We start from the raw sequence: 19,580 nt of genomic DNA on the forward strand, positions 1-19,580 counted from the left end.
ACTCATAGTGATGTCACAGGGCGCTGTTGTCAACTTTGACTTTGGGCAAATGCTAGCTGTGCATAACATTGGAACTGGAATGTGCATGTATTTAGCTGGTGGTGCAAAAAAAAAATCTATAAATGTATCTGCACTTGATTTGAATATTCTGCCAAGTCTATTTTGAACTGCTAAAATTGCATCTACTGGGGAAAAAACACATAGTTTAGATTTGCCGATAAACTAAAACAATGTCTCCGCCTCTATTAGGCTATGGGACAATAACCTTTAATGTTTAAATGTATCCAGTTTCAGAGCTCTAATGTGCAGCCATTACCTTAAACATCAACAAAAGCACACTCAATGTTTCAATGATTCATTTGAAATAAAGTGTTTATTTTACTGCTCAGTGAGCTGAGCTGCAATGATCTATTTTTATTCCTAACTGCCCATTATTCTGTTGTTTGATATTCTTTTTAATCCATTCTAACAACATCCTCTGATTCAGTCACTGATTGGAGGAGGCAGAACTCAGAGATCATTTTGTGCAGAGGAGTCAAATGATGCATATAATGAACCTTTTCATGGTGATTCCCATCATATCCAATCAGGGTTTTTGTTTGTTTTATTAAGCCTCTTGGCCACAGAAAAATAACATAATGGTGGAGAAAGACAACAGTGGTAATAATTGTGTCTTTACCCAACAATATAAAGGGACATGAGGTGACTGTTGTGTGAACTGCCTTGTAAGTTCACACTCCCTTTATTGCTAACAGCCAAACTATATTACTGTTATCACCATATCAACTTTTTATGGTGATGATGTACTTACAGCTGCTTCTACAGCCCCAAAAGAAAAAAATATTACATATTCCTTCAATTATCTTATGCAAATTAAAGCCATTTGATGTGACTGAACACAAAAAGCTGCTAAATGTACAGAGAGGAGGTTATGGATCAGCTGTAAACTGTAAACAATGTATGCATCAACTATATGGCACATCAAAAGCTCTGAATGAGAATGGCAAAAACAAATGAAAAATCTTGAAATAGTAATGCATATTTTATATTGACAAGCAAAACAACAGCACCCGGTCAGTACAAATCCCTTTAATTATTTCTGGTTTGACACAGAATTCAGAAGGAAACATTAATAAACAAAACAGAAGATCGAAACCACAGAGAAAAAAGCTGTTGCATGAATTTGAACATGCTTGGTATCTTAAAAAATTAAAAACATGTCAGCTTCCATTAACCAAATCTTCCCAGCAAAGGTTTGGGAGAGAGATTCGACTCCATTTTTAAAATGAAGGCGTGCAGAGGAGTAAAAGAAGGAAGCCTAAAGATGGCTGAAGGTAATGACTTTTCTAAAAGAGCCCAATTAAAAAAAGAATGGCTCAAAAACAGATATTCCACTGGATAGTAAGCGAAGTATTGAGTCATGCAACAGCTTTTTTTTAAAAGGGAATTTTAAAGTGAATTGGTACAGGAGTAACTGTCAGTGCTACAATAGATTTAGCATCTGCTGACAAATGTCTTCACTGCAGCAGGAACAAGCGAAGAACAAAACTCCAAAGTGAAGTTCTTATAAAACTTTGCTGGTTATTTACAGTTATGAGACTGGTCCTTGCTCGCTACGGAGGCTGAAGTATGCCAGAGTAATTTAACTGATACAAAACTCAAAGTAATCATTTTCTCAATTTACAACTCAGTTCTACAAATCAGACCAGTTTGATCCCACAAACTAAGTCTTCTATTTTCTTCTTTAACAACAAACAGTTTCTCCGGCCCCGGCTGAGCAGGTGAGTGAGCTGGTGGTGGACGCGGAGGTTGCTCAGCGGCCCTCCTCCGGGGAGCAGGAATGGGTGCAGGCACCAGCATGCACCAGCTGCTTCCACCTGAGGAGTGGGCACGGGTGTGGAGGCAGACGGCATCCTGGCTGGCCTCACCCTGGGGACCGGAGCAGATCGGACACCTGCCACTCCCATACAGCTGTGGTGCGCCGGCAGCGGTGTTGGCCAGGAACGGAGCCGAGCCGCCAGAATCATAATCACGTGCACTCGGTCTGGTCCTGCAGTTCATCCACTTCTCAGCGCGACACCGCCGCCTGCTCCCTCCGTGTGGCCACCAGCTCAGCCACCATTTGGGCCAGCCCCTCCCCTGCCCCGCCACAGAGTGTTTGTGACATATTTTGTGAGCCTATACTGCATTCAAAGACCTATAAGAGTGTAAGACAAAAGCAACTAATTGCTAAATGTTGTCAGAAATCTGGCACATAAAACCTCTGTGGGATTTAGTCTGAACACTGCTGGAACAACATTTAACACTGAGCGAAAAAAATGGGAACAGGAAATGCTAAACGACTGATTGTGAAATTAAAATGGGAGAGACAATGTTCTAAAAAATTTAAAGCCTCTTAAAAATTTGATGTCAAATTCACATCGAGTTTGTTCATTTAAATATATAATCAAATATATAACTATCAGTTAATACGCCAATTAAACATTTTGGCAGCAAATGAAGTCACTCTGAGTTCATTAACATGTTGCCTTCCACGAAATGTTTTGGCCACTGCTGAAATGAAACAGCGTGCTGACGGTACCATACCAACCTGAGATGAGCTCTGTTACTAAATAACTTTAAAACCAATAAGCATCTGTTTTTACTGACAGTAACAGTGCTTTAAAGAACAACAACAACAAACACTTGTGTTAAAACAGGTCCACGCCAATCCATCGTACATTTATGAAATATAATTCTTTCCCTATATTAAACACTCATTTCCCCACGCTACAGACCATAAGCAGCAAAATATACATATTAGATCATCTTGCTAATATACAATAGAATGGGTTAAAGCAGCCAATAGGAACTCTTTTGGTTAAAAAAACCCCAACATATATAAGTATAAATATAATCACAGGTCAATATGTTAAGTATAAAGATATTTGACTACACACATAAACACGTGTCTGTATATACACAGGTTACATGGATACAATGGACTCTTATTCCCTTTTAGTGATACTGAAGATACTGAACAACATCGGGAAGCTCTTCTGGCGGCTGTTTGTACTCCCTCCAATAACTTTCCCAGGTGTGTGTCCTAAGGCGAAGTGCTCAAAAACAGAGGAAAAGCTGTGCAGGAAAGTCCTCAAATATTCACAAACTGATTGATCTTAAACCCCAGGAAGTGCTGAGCTCCACGCTCTCTGTTCTTCCCAGCATCTAAGGTTCCCTCTGACCCCGTGCTCACTCTTCGGATTTCTGTCTGCTGCTCCCTTGAGACAGAAACTTTTTCTGTGTGCAGGACAGAAGTTGGGAGGTCACTCCAACATGGCGTCCAGTTGGTCGGCCAGGTCATCAAACATGTTGCCAATGTCATCCAGAATATTGCCTGCTGCCTTCACTGTGGTGCCCCCACTAGGAAACAGATGGGACAATGTGAAGTAAAAAAAGAGTTAAGCTAACTGTCAAATTAACTGGTGATTCAGAACAGCTATGAATGTGAGACAAAGTGTTTGTATAGAGAAAAAAAGCACTATATGAATGCATGGTATCGTGTAGCTTGTAGTCAAGCACTCTGGCATGCACAATCACAGAAGCTCCACTACAACCATGTCTGTCTAAAACAGACCAATCACTTTAAGGACATCTTAGCCCCTGTCCCCACATCAGGCATGTTTGCTTTCTTTCCTGTGAAGATCACTAAAGCTCCTCGGCGGTCCTGGAACAGGATTATCCATTTAACTGTTTGCTGATCCTCAAACATTAGCTTTTCTTGTTTCAGGAATTTTATGACACTGTAATATTTTCATCACAAGATTTAGCGTCAGACTGGCGTTGTGTCCAGGGTGTATAACACCTTTCACCCCATGGTTGCTGGGATACGCTTCCCGTGACCCTGATAAGGATAAGTAGAAGAGAATGGATGAATAAATAGGTGGAAAATATATTCTTCTACGAGCGGTTGTGACATTATAACACGTGGGTCTGCAACAAAGCTAGCACGTCAAGGAAGCTTGTGTTTGTATTTGTGTAGCTATAGCTAGCTCTCAAGGCTGAGTATTAGTGATTATGGCTAAAACTAGACTGTATTAATTTCCTCAGCCACATGCCCTCAGTACTGAGCTGGGTGAGGCACTGAAACAGCTTGGCCATGGATGGCGGAGCTAGCTTGTCTGCTCCACAATCATTCATGGCCACTGCCTTGTGCAGTGACTAGGCCTTGCAGACAGATTTGTCATCAGCATTTGAGTTAATTTTCTCAGCCTGACATTTGAAATGCTAAATTTAAATGAGTCTGGTCTCCCTTTCAGGCTGACTGAGACCACTCATGGTGTAAGACTTCTTTCCACATGCTGACCTTATGATGGCAAATAGTGTGTACTTCAGAGATAAACCCAACTATAGTAAAGTGGTTCTGCGCCTTAACCCAGCCTCTGTGCCTAAGGTTAGGGAGTCTACCTATTGTTACCTCGCTCTCAGGCTATAAGCCCCTGCCATCTGCTGATGAGAACGAGAGGCGGCTTAATTCGCTGTGGCCTGTCTGAGAATTATGCATTTATGTAGACAGAAATAAGGGAATTGTAAAAAGCAATCAGCTCTCTGTGTTCCAGGCTCCTTGGCACATAGGGAAGCCTATACCAGCTGTCACAGTGGGTGGTAGACGATATTGTGATGGCATATGAATGCCAGGGATAGCAACCTCCTGCGCACCTGCGTGCACATTCTACCTCATGGGCCCTTTTTAAGGGTGTTTCTTGGCAGGAGCATCTGTGCAGCTGCTAGTTGGAAATTTCTACATACATCTGTTAGGTTTTACTGCCTTAACATTAACCTTCACTGGCACACTCAGTGCTTACTGTGGGCTCTTAAATTTGTGTGAGGTGGTGCTCTTCCTGGGTGGAGAAGTTATAGTGTTTGGACCATGCAATCTCAGAGGGGTCTACATCTACCATAGTGAGCTACCAAGAGAGGTTTGACAGACAACCTTGGCTACTATCATAACTTTGCAAACTGAGTTTGGCTCATTGCAGCGCCCATTTGCATGGACATCAGGAAGAACTACTTTGGGTATGGGTCCAAGGGCTGTTATAAAGGGGGTCATGCCAAAGGGCGCTTTTCAAAGTGGAATACCAAGCGAGGTTTGAAAGAGAACCAGGTTTACTCTAGTAACCTCTCTTTTCATCAGTGTGGAGCAACAAATAACTAGAGAACTAAACAAAGGACAAAGTTAATGCTCGAGGACCTTCACTGAATTCTGCAGATGTTTTTGGCATTTTCCCTGTTGCTAAATTTAGAGTTAGCATGAGCAGTGCAGTGCCAACTACACTGAGACTACATGTTTCTATCAGTGATAACATTTGGCCTTCTCTCAATTTTAGAAACTTGAAAAAAAGAGGGCAGGTGCTAAAACAAAGAAGACAAAAGAAAAACTGAAAAAGAAATTTTGTTTTGTTTTTTTCTTTGGAGATTCATGATTTCAAGTTTTCCACAGGTTATATAGACTGACAACAGTAAAGCTTGTAGACGGTGTCCTCACTAGGGACTTTAGTTACAGCCCAGCAGCTGATCTGTCAGATCTGCTGCATGTTCACAAGGAACAGTTCAAACAACCAGTGCAAACCAACGGTTACCGCGGTACCACAGCTCAGCAATCAGTATGAAGAGCACAATATTATCATTCCAGGTAAAGCACACCACCCCAACTACACCAATACAATACTTCTTACCCGTCCACATTGCTCCCCTGTGCCAGTTTGGTCTCCACTACTTTGAGAGCAGCTTCCAGTGATGTACTAGTTTGCTCTAGTTTCTTCTGGGCCAGCATCTCCACACTGGCCACACCAGGCGGAGTTACCCATCCTTTTCCTGGCTGACTGGGTAGTGCCGAGGGTGGGCAGCAAGAGTTCAGCAATGGTGACGGTGGAGCAGCAAAGGCAACACTTTGAGCCATGCTGAGATTCGGACCTGAGGAACAATAAATATTATGTAACCATCAAAAAGAAGCTCGCTGTTAGGAAACAAGTTTAACCTCTTAACATCCACCAGATCACTGGTCGCCCATCTAGAATTGGTGTAGGGACTGGATTATGTTTACACCCGGCCATTTTTATAGCAACTTTAAAAGCTTTAACAAGAAAACCGTCATGCCAAAATTAATCTGAAAGAGTGGATTTGAAAATGTGGCTAAAACAAAAGCCAACTGATGGCCTTGTTGGTATTATATCTTCTTTTCATTGTTACCTGCTGTTGCTGCATAGGTGTTCTGAGGGAGTCTTGACACAGCGACGGCTTTCTGTGGACTCTCAGGTTCGGACGTGAAGGTCTGTCTGTGTTTCGCAGGTTTTGGACTGGACATACAAGTCTGAATGTACATGTTGCTTTTCAGCTTTGGGGAGACTGTGTGAATCTGTACGCTCGTGAGGTTAGGGATGGCTGTTTGTCCACTTGGTTGCAATGGCGAAACAGTTTTTTGAGGAGTTGTTGGTTTGCTGTTGGGGGTTTGTTTGAGGGGACTGGGAGGTTTTGAGGACACTGGAGGCTTTGGGCCTTTGCCCATTGATCCTATCCTCTGGAAAACATTGTGTGGCCTCTGAGCTTCATCGTCACTCAGTGTACTGATGTTATTTTGCATGTGGAGGCTGTTGGGTTCTGGGTGCTTGTTGTTTCTGTGTGGGGTGCTAACCTCTTCAGGAGTGGACGCGTCTTTGTCTTTGGGTTTGTGCCGTCTTTTCACCGTGTCAGACTCCTTTAGATTGAACTCTGGGAGTTCAAGGCTGTCTGGGGTCTGCACCGCCTCTGAAGGAGTTTTAACTTCAGCACCCGGCTGACTAACGACTGCTATCCTGGGTCGCTGTTTGATAGTCAGGTTGCCTTCTTCAGCAAACGGTAGATGGTCCTTGGACCTGTGCTTGGGAGATGCAGCAGCACTCTTTGATATGTGTTCAGTTTTCTTTGCTTTCACTTCCTCACCAGAGTCTCTCTCTGTACTTCTACCTCTTTGTCTATTGAAGTCTCCTTCTGTCCTTTCACTTCCTACCCTCCTAAGGCCCCCGAGACCCAAGGCTGGGACAGGTTTGGAGTGCTGAGTGATGGTGTGAGAAGGAAATCCACGTGGGATCGGTGAGGAAACAGGGCTGAATGCAGGTGAAACAGGGAGGTGGGCTGGTGGTATATCTATTCTTCTAGATGGGCTACTGCTGCTGCTGCCTTCAAGCCTGGCTGCGATACTCCTCACACTGCCTGCACTCTCCATCTCTACCCCTTCCTTCACCTCTGGCTCCACTCCTTGGTGGTTTCCTGGTTGACACACACGGGTGTCGTTTACCGAGCTCATCCTCTTAGGTGGGGGTGGAGGCGGACCTTTGCGTCGAGAGCGCACAGCAAAGGAGTGGCTACGGTTGATGTGACGTTGGGCCCCTAGAGGACTTGCATGGCCACGTCCCGGCCTGCGTGACATGGTGGCATAAGATGGCATGACCGCAGAGGAAGCAGAGGTACAAGGGGAAGTGGGATTGTCGTCTTCATCTGGCTCACCATCTGACAGAGCATAGCGATTCAGGCTTTGCGAGCGCTTCTTTTGTGGGCCTTTTTGAGTTTCATTGGCTGGGCGCTGTACAAGTAAGGGCCCCAGCAGCGGGACAGCCCCAGGCAGTGGCTTGGAAAGTAGTCGTGGAGCCCCACTGACTACTTCTGCTTGAGCTTGGATATAACTGAAAGCCTTCTGTGTCGGAGAAGCTTGCGGGGATGGTGAAGATGGGGAGGAGGGTGGGTGTTGTTGAGGCTGATAAGGGCGGTTAGGAGACTGGAAGTGTTTGGCTTTAGGTGGGACAGCTGGGTAGGCAAAGCGGGGCATCTTGCTGGGGGTCAGTGGAGGTGTGAGAGGGGAGAAGGGGATTTTATTTGGGATAGCAGATTGACTCTGATACACCCATGACTCACTGGGTCTCTGTCTACTTCTGCCTCCAGGACTGCTTCTTCCACTCTTCACCTCCTCCCCTGCTCCACTACTTAAACTCTCCTCAGACCGGCTCGATGTCCTGGCTGAAGACAGTACGGCCTGCTGATCCTGACAATGAGCCAAATTTACATTTCCAGAGTTCCCAGATTTCCCTGAGCCCCGCGAACGCATGCCAATGCTCTCTTGACTGACTGACATGGCAGTCCCACCTGCAGCAGAGGACACACCTTTAATGCTGAACATCTCAGCGGGACCTCCACCCGCCTTTCCCATCATTGCACTCTGTAGCTCCACGCTTAGCTCGCTGTCCTGGAAGGAAAGGAGGGCTCTGGGAGTACGAGGGGAGGAGCAACAGTCATTGGATGGAGTGTCAGCGTGTGCCTGAGCATTGTGTGTCGGCGCGTGTTCGATAACCACCAGCTCGAGAGCAGCAGGCAGCTTTCGTCTGAGAGTTTCGCCTCCGGTTCTGTCGGCATGGTTACGAGAGCGATGCAGGTCACACAGTCTCTTCACTGCTAACATTAGTTTCTTCTGATGACCTGAAACACACAGATTTATTTATTTATTACAGAGCTCAAAAAGATTTAATAAAAGTGATCAAACATTCCCCTTCTGTGCTTTGACAATGTCACAAGCAGTCACAGCACACAAAAGATTCAGTTTCAAAGCCTATGAGGCAGAGTACACCCCGGACCAGTCACCGATCAGAGAAGTTATTAGCAGAAGTTATTATAGAAAATTATAGAAATTCCTCACCCAGTTTAGTAATGCCTATCTCCTGCAGGTCCTCCCAGGTGATGTCCTTGACAATGGCAATGGAGTCATAGCCATTGTCACACAATCTTTTCTGGTACTGAGGCAATCCAATCACACTCAGCCATTCCCCCAGGTCCGACTGAACACGACAACACAGACAAAATTTACAATGGCTGCAAGAGCCAGCTGTTTACATGATGTATATGGCAAATAAGAGGGAGGACTGATTTCTCACAGGAATGTAATCTGGGAGCCACTCAGGAATGCTCAGCTTGCTAATCTCCATCGATATCTTCTTCCTGTGGCCTGGTTTGGTCACTCCGATAGCTGTAAGATCCTGAAGAATATCCACGCAAATAATGAGTGAATCATTAACATAAGCAACAAATGAAAGAATCAACAACAAATCAATTAAATAACTGTACTTTAGCCAAGAGAAATCATTTTTTCATCTGTAAAAAAAGAGTGTAAAAAAAGAGTGCTTTAGTTGCAGTCATGTCAAGTTTTCAATGGACTTCTTAAACCTTTTTTTTTTAAACATACATATCAGGCTCAGAGGGTTTCAGGCTGAAATGGAACCTATTCATTTTCATATTACTTCACAAAACAGTCATCCCAAGGTTTTATGTAAAAAAAGAAGAAGCAAAAAACAAACACAACTTTAAAGTACAAAGAACAAAGAAAAGTCTAACGGCATAGAGCTAAAAATGCTGAAAATTGTAACATAAATACACACCTCGGGGGTCATTCTGCTGATGGTGGGTACATCATATCCTGCACTGATGAAGCTGGACGTGTACTGCTCGAGCTGGAACCCACACAGCCACTGGTAGATAGCTTCTGAATCCTAACGACAGAGAGGAGATTCATTTCCAAAACCTCTGTGTGTAGAAAACATTTACGCAAACTTGCACAACTCTAAAACTCAGCTCACCTTGCCTTCCAAAAGCTGTTCAGGCCTCACAAAGTCTTTCTGAGGAGTGCCGTTGACCTGTTGGCGGGAACCACCTAAAAAACACACACACAATTAATCCTGTGGGATGTGTTTTGTGATGAGTGCGTGGAGGAAGACAGACACTGGAGGAAAAACAAGACGAACCCAAAAAAAGACAGCCATGTTTTCAAAGTAACAAGATTCTGCTTTGTGACAGCAAGAGATCAATCCGGTCTGCATTAGTTGAGTCATGTTAAATCGTTCTTTTCCAAGCAGCTGTGTGACTGAGTGGGGCCGTCACGTCTCTCCGGGTGAGTGAAGCTGTGCCATCTACCAGATCTCATACACCCCTCACTCATCTTATTTACAGTCATTATATACTCAGATCTCAGAGGAACGATACTTTGTTGCCAACTGCTCCAATTTCACTTCTCTTCTTGCCCAAGGCTGAGTCTTTTTTTTCCGCTCTTCTAGTCCTTTCTCACAACAACATTTGATCTTTTCATTTCTCAATAACTTTTATTTAAGACCTCTTACAGACACGCAGATACACCTTGTAACAGGGCAATAAGTAATATAAGACACTGCACTGTCAAGATGTTCCTGGGAGATGAGTTAACTTATTCAGCATGATAATCACCCATCAAAACAACGCAGTCGTGCTTCTTGCGACATGCTCTTTGTACAAGATGGAAAGAGATGAGGAATTTGTGTCATTGTACTGTGGAAAAGTACAACTACAATTCAAATACAGTCAGTTACATTTCTAGGTTAGTGATCGCCCATCAAATCAAGAATGGTTTTAAAGGTGGAGGAAACTGACATTTTTTTTTCTCTCCTCAGCTTTTCTGACTGTTTTTCACTAGTTTTGCATTTGGATAGGAATAGAGGTCGTGCAGGTAGTCCAACTCAATACATGCTATTGCCAGAAGGTTTGCTGTGTCTCCCGGCATAGTCTCAAGAGCATGGAGGAGATTACATCAGACGGGCAGTCACTGTAGGAGAGCTAGACAGGGCTGTAGGTCCTTAACCCATAAGCAAGATTGGTATCTCCAGGCTTCCTGAAGGGCTTTCACGTGTTTTCCAGTCTTTGCACCCAACTATTTCCAACTGTTTGATTTTTTTAAGCCACTTAAGTCTGACCACGACTCATTCAAGTACAGCATAAGAGGAACTCAATGATCAAATGTAAAACAGTTTTTCATCTTATTATTTATTTATCTTTTATCTGCCCACAACAGACAACAAGCAAAGAAAGAAAGGTTGAAATATTGACAATAACTATCAGACTGTGGCAAAAACACAATTTCTTTCCCATTTCTTTAGCTGAATCTATCAAAAATGTCGAAGATAACAAAGTTTGGCAGGCATAAAATTATATTTCTGCACCAATAAGGTGATTCCCAATGAAATATTAACCAAAAATTTGGAATGCAGTGGGTCCTTTAAAACAGGATCGAACCCTTTCTCCTCTGACAAAACGTCAAACATCATGTCAAATTATAACAACGGTCTTACCCCTGAGAAAAAACGAGAGCCGGAGAGCTCCTGATGTCTCACACTTCATCCTTCCCTCCACCTATCCTTCGTGCAGGGCAGACATCAGCTCCTCTTCCCTGTCTTCCTTCCTCTTTCTCAGGCATTTAACAGATGTCTTTTGCTCCTGATGCTCCCTGTCTCCTCCCTCTTCTCCTGCACTTTAACCCCCCCTTCCGATTCACCCTGAGGTCAACGGGAATTCTCTGCTTCTTTGAGTGTTAACATTTGAAAAGCCTTATCTCAGCAGAATGAACTTAAGTTCTGAAAATACTGTAAACATGCAATCCTGCACCTGCCATTATACCTGACAGCAGAGCACATTTCTCCAGGCCTTTAGTGTTTCTTGTGAAGTAGTGATCTGGGCTTTTATGGCTTGCGTAGATGAAAGAAGATGCTGGTTTTATTGGCTTCAGTGGTGAAGTAAAGTATGGTAAGCATTTACTGTCCCCCTCCATCTCATTTCCTTTCAGACCATCAACAAAAACAGCAGAACAATGCTCTATGATCCCTGCACACAGCAGCCCCGTGGTTTCTAAAGATACAACCCTTTTATGGTTGAAAGATTCATAGGCCAGTATTAAGTAGATAAAGAAACAAAAAAAACATTCTTCTGTAAAAGAAGAATCGGGTGGCTGTAGCTCAGGAGGTAGAGCCACCCCCGATCTACTGATCGGAAGGTTGGTGGTTCGATCCCTGGCTCCTCCAGTCTGCACGTCAAGTATGCTTGGGCAAGATACTAACCCCAGGTTGCTCTCTGATGCATCCATCGTGTGAATGTACCTAGAAAGCACTATGTATAGAGAAAGTGCTCGTGAGAATGGGTGTGATTGGGTGAATGTGGCATGTTGCATACAGCGCTTTGAGTACTCCGGGAGAGTAGAAAAGCGCTATATAAGAATCAGTCCATTTACCATCTACCATTTAAAAGGTCAGGTAAAACAACTGGACTGAAAAAGCAGCCAACCCGCAAAAGAAAAACTCTGAAAGACCTTCAGAAAGTCTGGGACCTTGGAAGAATCACAGCTAACAGAATTATTATTATTGTCAAACAGAGTCACCGAATGAAACATCTGTCATCTTCTTACTAACCTGTGGATCCATCAACCTGTGTGCTGTGGTCCACTCCTATAACGCGGTCCCTTGATTCGCCAGCAGAGGGAGCCAGCTGCACACACAAAACAAAGGCGTACTCAACGATAGAGAAAAGTACTTTAGTGCATTACTGTCTGCTGTCGACATATGAAGCAGAGCATCTCCTTGTTTTTTAGTGTCCACCTTGGTTGTCTCTGTGCATATCTGACCTTGCCAGCGTCATTGTTGTGGCAGCAATGAATCCCATTCTGTTTGTGGCCGCTCTCTGAGCTCTGACCACTCCCTGCACTGCGGCTGCTACCAACACTGCCAGCGCTGCCGACACTGTTTCTGTCACCTGAGAAGAGCAAAGAAAGCAAAACAGAGAGAGATGACAGACTGACAGGAGACCTGTGGAGTGTCTGAGTTAGGAGACAATTGTAGCCGGCAGTTTATAGGTTATATATTTATATGTGCTGCCTACTGTACTAAAAATAAGTAAATAAATAAATACATAAAAACTATTAAGTCCTATTTATTACTGAAGGATTTATTGCCTCACCATACAGATTGAATCGATGCAAGGTGTTTGTTAGTAAGTTGTTTTATGCTAAGCAAGGCTAATCACGCTCTGCCACTAGCTCCATATTTAACAAAAAGATGCTAATATCAAGCTTCTTATGTATGTAAAGAATTTTCAACGTTTATGAAATTATTAAAACATTATGTTTTAGTGGAATCGACATTCTCTCTGTTCAGGAAATAACTGAATATATATTACATAGTAGAAGAAAAACATTAATATGTTTGCGGAGATTCTCAGAGAATAAGAGGAAGCTCCAACATGCTTAAAAGAAGAAGAACTTAAAAAGAGACCTTCATGCTGCTCCCTCATAGTAATGTCCTGCTGCAAGAGAACTGGTTATGGTTGCTGGATTGTTAGATGTGTATAAAGCAGAGGGTGGGATTTGAAGGGTTAGCATGGTAAGGTCAAAACTCTGGTATATAAAAGGATAAAACAGGAATAAGCTTCTTTAAAAAGACCCAGTTTATCAAAAATGTGGTGACTTGACTGGTCTACAAGTTCACCGGCGATTGGGGTTTCGGTGGGTGGGGTATTAGGGGTTTAGGACCACACACTCTTACCAGTGGGAGAGCTCCTGAGGACCCAGATTTCCTGAGTGGGGCTAGCAGAACTAGCTGGGGTTGAGAGCTGACTGCCCAATGGAGCACCTAATAAACACACACACTTTAGACAAACGTTCACGGTACACTCTGCCTACTGCAGAACCGGAGCTGGGACTGGATCTATCAAGCTGACACAGCATCAGGGAAAGTTTTTTCATCAAGAAAAAACTGGGATTGGGGTGCTGTTTGGGAGCATATGGACAGAAACATTCCTGTCCAACAATCCTTGCCTTGCCTGGGATAACGTGAATCCACCGCAGGTGGTAAAACAGGGAAAAGGTTGGTGAGTGCATCTGTGTGTGTACCTGCAGGGTCATAGCCAAGGATGTATAAGTCATCAGTCTGAGGGGCAGGGCCGTGACTCGAAGGAGGAGCTCCGGACACAAAGTGTTGTCGTTTGCAAGGCATTGAAGCTTGGCGGAAGAGCGTGCCTCCTACGGCCAGGGAGACAGGTTTGGTTTGAGGTGGACATGCATGAGTGAGGGAAAGCAGATAATGCACATGCGTGTTCGGTGGCAGTTTGAAATGCATGCACAGGCATCGAAAGCTCTTTAACCATGCAATGAAGAGCTATGAATATCATCAACTTTAACATTTGTCTCCGTCATGTATTCTTTTTCATTGAGTACATGGAACAACAACTAAAAACAGACAGACCCCCTCTCGGTAAATCCCCTCTACAGTTACATAACAGGCTGCTGAATGGAAGTTTAAGATCACCAAAGACACTGAGAAGGCTTACTCTTCCTTAGTGTGGTATTGGTCTCTGTTTGCTGACATCACTGACATTATCACAGAGCTCAGACACACTATTGCACAGGTGCACACAACCTGCTGAGTTTGCCTCATAAGCAAAGAGCCCATCACCAACTTTGAGGCGAACTCTCTTCTTTCGTCTCTTTCCTCAAGCATGAGCAGTCTCACACACACACGCCCACACACACAGAATACCCCGATGTAGGCTGTGAAGGCTTTAACACTGAGCTGACACTTTGCAATCTGGCCATAGTAATCCTATTAATGTGTTTCTCCGTGAGACTGTCGTGTGTGTGTGTGTGTGTGTGGACTGGCTTGTTGAAGACACAGAAGTGTGCACTCATGTCTGGAGCTGTTTTTGGAGCCCTGACTGTGCTGGTCTCTCTGTGCTAGAAAGTCGGGGGTTTTACAGCTGCAAACAAGTGAGGAGCTCATATTCACAGGGATTAAATTTGTTGATTTACAAGCATGCTGAATTCTCCAGCGGCCATGTCTGCAAACATGATAGATCCTGCTCGTGTACAAGTGTGGAGATATTTTGGTAGCCCAGATATATAAGAGTCGTCATGGGTCAAATTAGGTGTTATCAACACCAAAATACAGTTGTCTGAATTCATGTCCACAATAAATGTGTTTGCCCAGGCTGGTGGTACTTCAGGGGTCCGTTCTTCGTACCTCGCTTACTACATCCAAGATCAAATCATCGCGCTAACTTTGAGCTCGCTATCCCGGTTCTCCGAACACACCTGTTGTTGACGATTAGTATAGCTGGATGAAGTAATGTGAGATCACTGGGTGTCGTAAAAGGGGCTACGCATCGATAGTAGAAACATTGATCGGCAACCCTTTGATTGGTCGGCGAAAATGTCGAAGGAGCGCGCTCGGTATTTTTCAGCAGCAGAGCAAGAACTCTTGATTGAGGGATTTCAGGAGTTTCAGAGTTTAATTAAAACGCAAGGGAACACTGCAAAGGCTGCAAAAGCAAGGAGAGAGGGCTGGCAGGAAGTTGCTGACAAATTAAACTCGTAAGTAATTTAATAATAACAATAATAATGGATTGGATTTATATAGCGCTTTTCAAGGCACCCAAAGCGCTTTACAATGCCACTATTCATTCACTCTCACATTCACACACTGGTGGAAGCAGCTACAGTTGTAGCCACAGCTGCCCTGGGGCAGACTGACAGAAGCCAGGCTGCCATATCGCGCCATCGGCCCCTCTGGCCAACACCAGTAGGCAGTAGGGTAAATTCATTATATTAAATTACATTATATATTATATTATAATATGTTATATTATATCCTCTTTCACATTAGAGCCACAAAACAGGACCCACTAGAACATGGGAACAAGTAAAAGTGAAATATAAGAATATTCTACAGAATGGTAATATTTATCACTTATATTGCTTTTAGTCTCTTGGAAAGAGACCCTGAAATAATCTGTTTGTTTGTTCATAACAGCAACCAAGAAAAGGGCAGAGCAACAAAAGACAGGTGGTGGTCCTGCACCCCCTCGTCAACAAGTTGGTTAAGTAAATAATACCCTCACGGGAAAATCGATATCTCTCTATGAGCACACTGTCGCGCTGAGCTAAAGGATCCTGTCTGTCCCGCAATATACGCTGGATTCTGAGGACTCTCCTTATCAATCTTGCACCTTCCGCAATGGGTGGCTCGCGTAAACGGACAGGACATGGCTGCAACAGACTTCCCAAATCCACCTTCGCTTTTATAGCCGTGGTCTCTCATCTTGATTACACAAAGTAATTTGCAATTGCTACTCTGAAATATGAATTACATCTGTAATAATCACATACATGTAATAGAATGTTAATAGTACATTTCCCTTTTTTAGGAAATGACCTGTATGTATCTGTGTGACATCAATAAAAGGATCAAGTGCTGCATTATCTTCAGTTACATTGATGTTATTTATTTATGGTGAAACAGTGGTGGAATATCGCTGTTGCTTTCGTATAAATGAAGCGGACATACCTGCGTGGCCGCGATCTAATCCTGTTTACATAAAGTAAACCTGCTCCCGAGCAGGTTTACGCTTACGGCTCTGTTGCTATGGCAGCAAGTCCCGGATGAGCTTCGGGGAACCGAACGATCCAGGATCACGCGAAATCGTCAACAATCTAATCCAGCTAACCTACTTAGCGAGGTACGAAGAACGGGCCCCTGGACTACAAAAATAAACAAGTAAACAAATAAATAAATATGAAACTTGACAGATATTTTCATGTCTCAGATAATTATATGAATATGAGACCTGGCACTTCCTCTTATTTCTCAGCAGTATTTCTGAGCCCTTTTAGTATGTTTTAGTTCACTGGGGTTTTTTTGTTTGTTTGTTTTTTTAACATTTTGTAAAACTATTGGGAATTTCTATTGAAATGACACAAATTAAATGAAAAAGGTAGGCTTGGTATTTCATGTGAAATTGTACAGTGCACATGTACACTGTTCAAAAAAATTAAAGGAATACTCTGAAAACACATCAGCTCTCAACAGTGGAAGAAAATCATGCTGTATGTCTACACTGATATGAAATGGGTAATGTGTTAGCAATTAAGGGATGGCACATAGTTTGATGGAAATGTTCTTGTTGAAAGGGGGGTTTTCCTTTCCACTGTCGCCAAACAGCCGCTGTATAAATAAAACTAAATTGAACTGAATTGAAATTGAATTCAAATGAAAATGATTATCCAGATGTTGTTAAGCATCCATTTAAGCACATAGGATAGCTTAGTGTTCTAGAGGATCTCCTCCCAGATGTGGACCAAAGCATCACTGAGCTCCTGGACCATCTGAGGTGCAACCTGGCGGCGTTGGATGGATCGAAGATAATATCCCAGCAAAGAGACACAGCAAACCTTGTGGCAATGGCATGTATTGAGTTGGACTGGACTGGATACAGGTTGCCATGTACACAAAATTCAAAGTATGCCACTGTAAACTGAAGATGCAAACCAAGGTGCCGTCCTCTCTGTTCACCGTCTTGCTAACTGGATAACTCTACAACTACTGAGAGGAGCACAACTATAATACTTGCATAAATATTCTGGAGTGTATTAATGTTAATTATTAATAAGGTAACTGATGTTTATGCAGGTGTGAATAAGCTATTTATTTACCTGCTCTTTTGCTGAGGACCTCCACCACTGAAGGGGGGAAAAAGCCCACCCGGTCTGTCCCCCGCTGGGTGTCATGGATGTGACCTTTCCACCGGCCGTCTGAGTGCTGCTCCAGGACCTGTCAGCAAGAAGCCATGAGAACACTTCATTACAAATGGCATTAGTCTTGGTATACTTCACAGTCCCAGCAATTGATACAGTCATATGAACACTATGGGCGTTGATTAAAACAAAAAAATGCTATGTGTTAGCAAAAATACAATAGCATGCATGTTGTGTGCGACACCCACAGGCATGCACTTAAGTCCATAATGAGTGGGCCAGTAGGCTGGAAATACACTATCTATTCATTGTGAGTATTAGCAAAGCGCCTCGAGAGAAGAAAAACAAACACCTCTGCTTTCTGGCAGAGTAAGAGACAACAGCATACAAGTTCAAACACAACTCTCAGATGTCCCTATGACTCACATAAATATATCAAAATACACAGCAGAGAGCACATAAAGACATGAACACACGAATTAGAGCAAACTGTGATAATGATGCTGATAATGAGAGACACAGCAGCAGCAAGTTTGTGCCTGTTCCTCTGCTGTGGTCTCCTGCTTTGGAGTACATGAAATTACCCTGAAACATACCACACAAATCCTAACAACAAGGCTTCACTATAACTTCACCTAACAACTTCATCTCATTTTCTCATCTCAATCAAGCCGATTCCGATGTTTGTGTTGGCTCTTCTTTGTAAGAATTATATATGTCAGCATATACAAACGAAAAAACACTTTTCTTGAAATTTTTATAATAAAATAAATGATTCAACTTCTCTTCTTTAAACAATTTGCAAAATCTTACCAAACAGAAACTGCTGCTACTGATTGATAAAAACAAATGTCGGCTACATTTTTGTTCAGTAGGTTTTTAAATTCATTAAATAAGGAAATCTTTTCCTTTCATAATTTTTCCAGGAAATGAATAATAATGACTGTTTTAAATGTGATATTAGGGATTTTCAAATTAATTTCATTTAATTACATTTTTCTATAAACAAGGACAATGAAAATAATGAACAAAAACAATATGACAACCATAAAACAACATTTTGAGACTTTTACACACAAAACAGTACCATGATCAGATCTCCCGCCCGCAGGTTAAGTGCAGTGGGATCATGGAGATTCCAGTAGTCCTTCACTGCTCTAACTTGAAGGGAGCTTGATGCTTCTGCAAAAAGAAAGAAAGAAAGAAAGAAAGAAAGAAAGAAAGAAAGAAAGAAAGAAAGAAAGAAAGAAAAAGACACCTGATCACATTTCTAAACCAGAGAAGCCAAATTACCCAAATGTATCAGTGCAACATCAAGACACCATTTCATGAGCTACCGACCTCTCAGCAGCTGTTTGATTTCCCTGCTGGCTGTGGAAGTGGTGAACTGATTGACAATGTCCAAAGCCGTCTGGTTGTAGGTGTTGCGCATGTTCACGTTGATGCCCGCCTAGACACACACACACATACAGATCGTAAAACGGCTACGTGGGAGTCGGACTTTTAAAAACAAACCCTCCCTTAAATTCCAATCTGCTTTATTAAAGAATAATACTGAGCAGGTGAAAACATAGTGTGATGTTTCCGTGAAGAGTCTTTATGTTGACACTTGTTGTAAAAAAGCAGCCTTCCACATGGCTCATAAGGCTAACAGATACAATGTTTCTCTTCTTTCCTTACGTCAAGGAGCAGCCGTACTACATCCGTTTTGCCATAGAGGGCAGCCTCGTGCAAAGACGTCCCCGCTTTGGTGGCTCTGTTAATGTCAATGCCAGCTTTGAGGAGCAACCTAGGAAGTCCAATCAGAAACACCGTGTTAGTGTGCAGGTGTGTGCAGACATCTGCAGCAATTTATGAAGTCATATAGTCACAGTCAGCAATTGCAAATTTAATTGGGTTGACGTCTGGACTTTAACTGGGTCATGGCAAAACCTCAATTCTTTTTGTTTCTGTTTTTGTTTTCAGCTGTTCTGTGTGCTTAGGCCACACATCTTACTCCACCTACAGCATCTCAATTGGTTTGAGGTCTGAACTTTGACTCTAGAAAAATTTGGTATACAGAAGGCATGGGTTGGCATGACAACCCTTCCATACAAGTCCATCTTGTTCAGTTTAACTGTACTATCAGGAACTTTAATATTTAGCATGCTAACTGAGGCCGGTAGTGTCTAAGAGTACATCTTTTGCAGTTTCTCTGACCATTGGG

At 43.0% G+C, this 19,580-nt stretch overlaps 1 protein-coding gene across 4 annotated transcripts in view; it reads right to left on the reverse strand.

The window, feature by feature from the left end:
• Positions 1-1,073: 1,073 nt before the first annotated feature.
• The window catches only part of caskin2a (CASK interacting protein 2a), a 56,269-nt gene continuing 37,762 nt past the window's right edge, over positions 1,074-19,580 (reverse strand). The window contains exons 8-22 of one of the 4 annotated variants that reach the window (XM_085283650.1): positions 19,055-19,163; positions 18,716-18,824; positions 18,462-18,556; positions 17,333-17,450; positions 13,739-13,867; positions 13,392-13,478; positions 12,476-12,603; positions 12,264-12,339; positions 9,636-9,709; positions 9,438-9,548; positions 8,937-9,038; positions 8,702-8,840; positions 6,229-8,484; positions 5,715-5,952; positions 1,074-3,402 (exon numbers count right to left, since the gene is read on the reverse strand). In XM_085283650.1, coding sequence (XP_085139776.1) covers positions 3,306-3,402; positions 5,715-5,952; positions 6,229-8,484; positions 8,702-8,840; positions 8,937-9,038; positions 9,438-9,548; positions 9,636-9,709; positions 12,264-12,339; positions 12,476-12,603; positions 13,392-13,478; positions 13,739-13,867; positions 17,333-17,450; positions 18,462-18,556; positions 18,716-18,824; positions 19,055-19,163 — 3,868 coding nt within the window. In that variant the 3' untranslated portion in view covers positions 1,074-3,305. The remainder of the gene's footprint in view (positions 3,403-5,714; positions 5,953-6,228; positions 8,485-8,701; positions 8,841-8,936; positions 9,039-9,437; positions 9,549-9,635; positions 9,710-12,263; positions 12,340-12,475; positions 12,604-13,391; positions 13,479-13,738; positions 13,868-17,332; positions 17,451-18,461; positions 18,557-18,715; positions 18,825-19,054; positions 19,164-19,580) is intronic. The other 3 variants (XM_085283652.1, XM_085283651.1, XM_085283653.1) reach the window with 3 other exon arrangements.

Source organism: Mchenga conophoros, linkage group LG8, assembly GCF_057382185.1.
Source record: "Mchenga conophoros isolate Kocher_MC1m ecotype Shallow Benthic linkage group LG8, M_conophoros_male_GT1.1, whole genome shotgun sequence".
Taxonomy (NCBI): Eukaryota; Metazoa; Chordata; class Actinopteri; order Cichliformes; family Cichlidae; genus Mchenga; species Mchenga conophoros.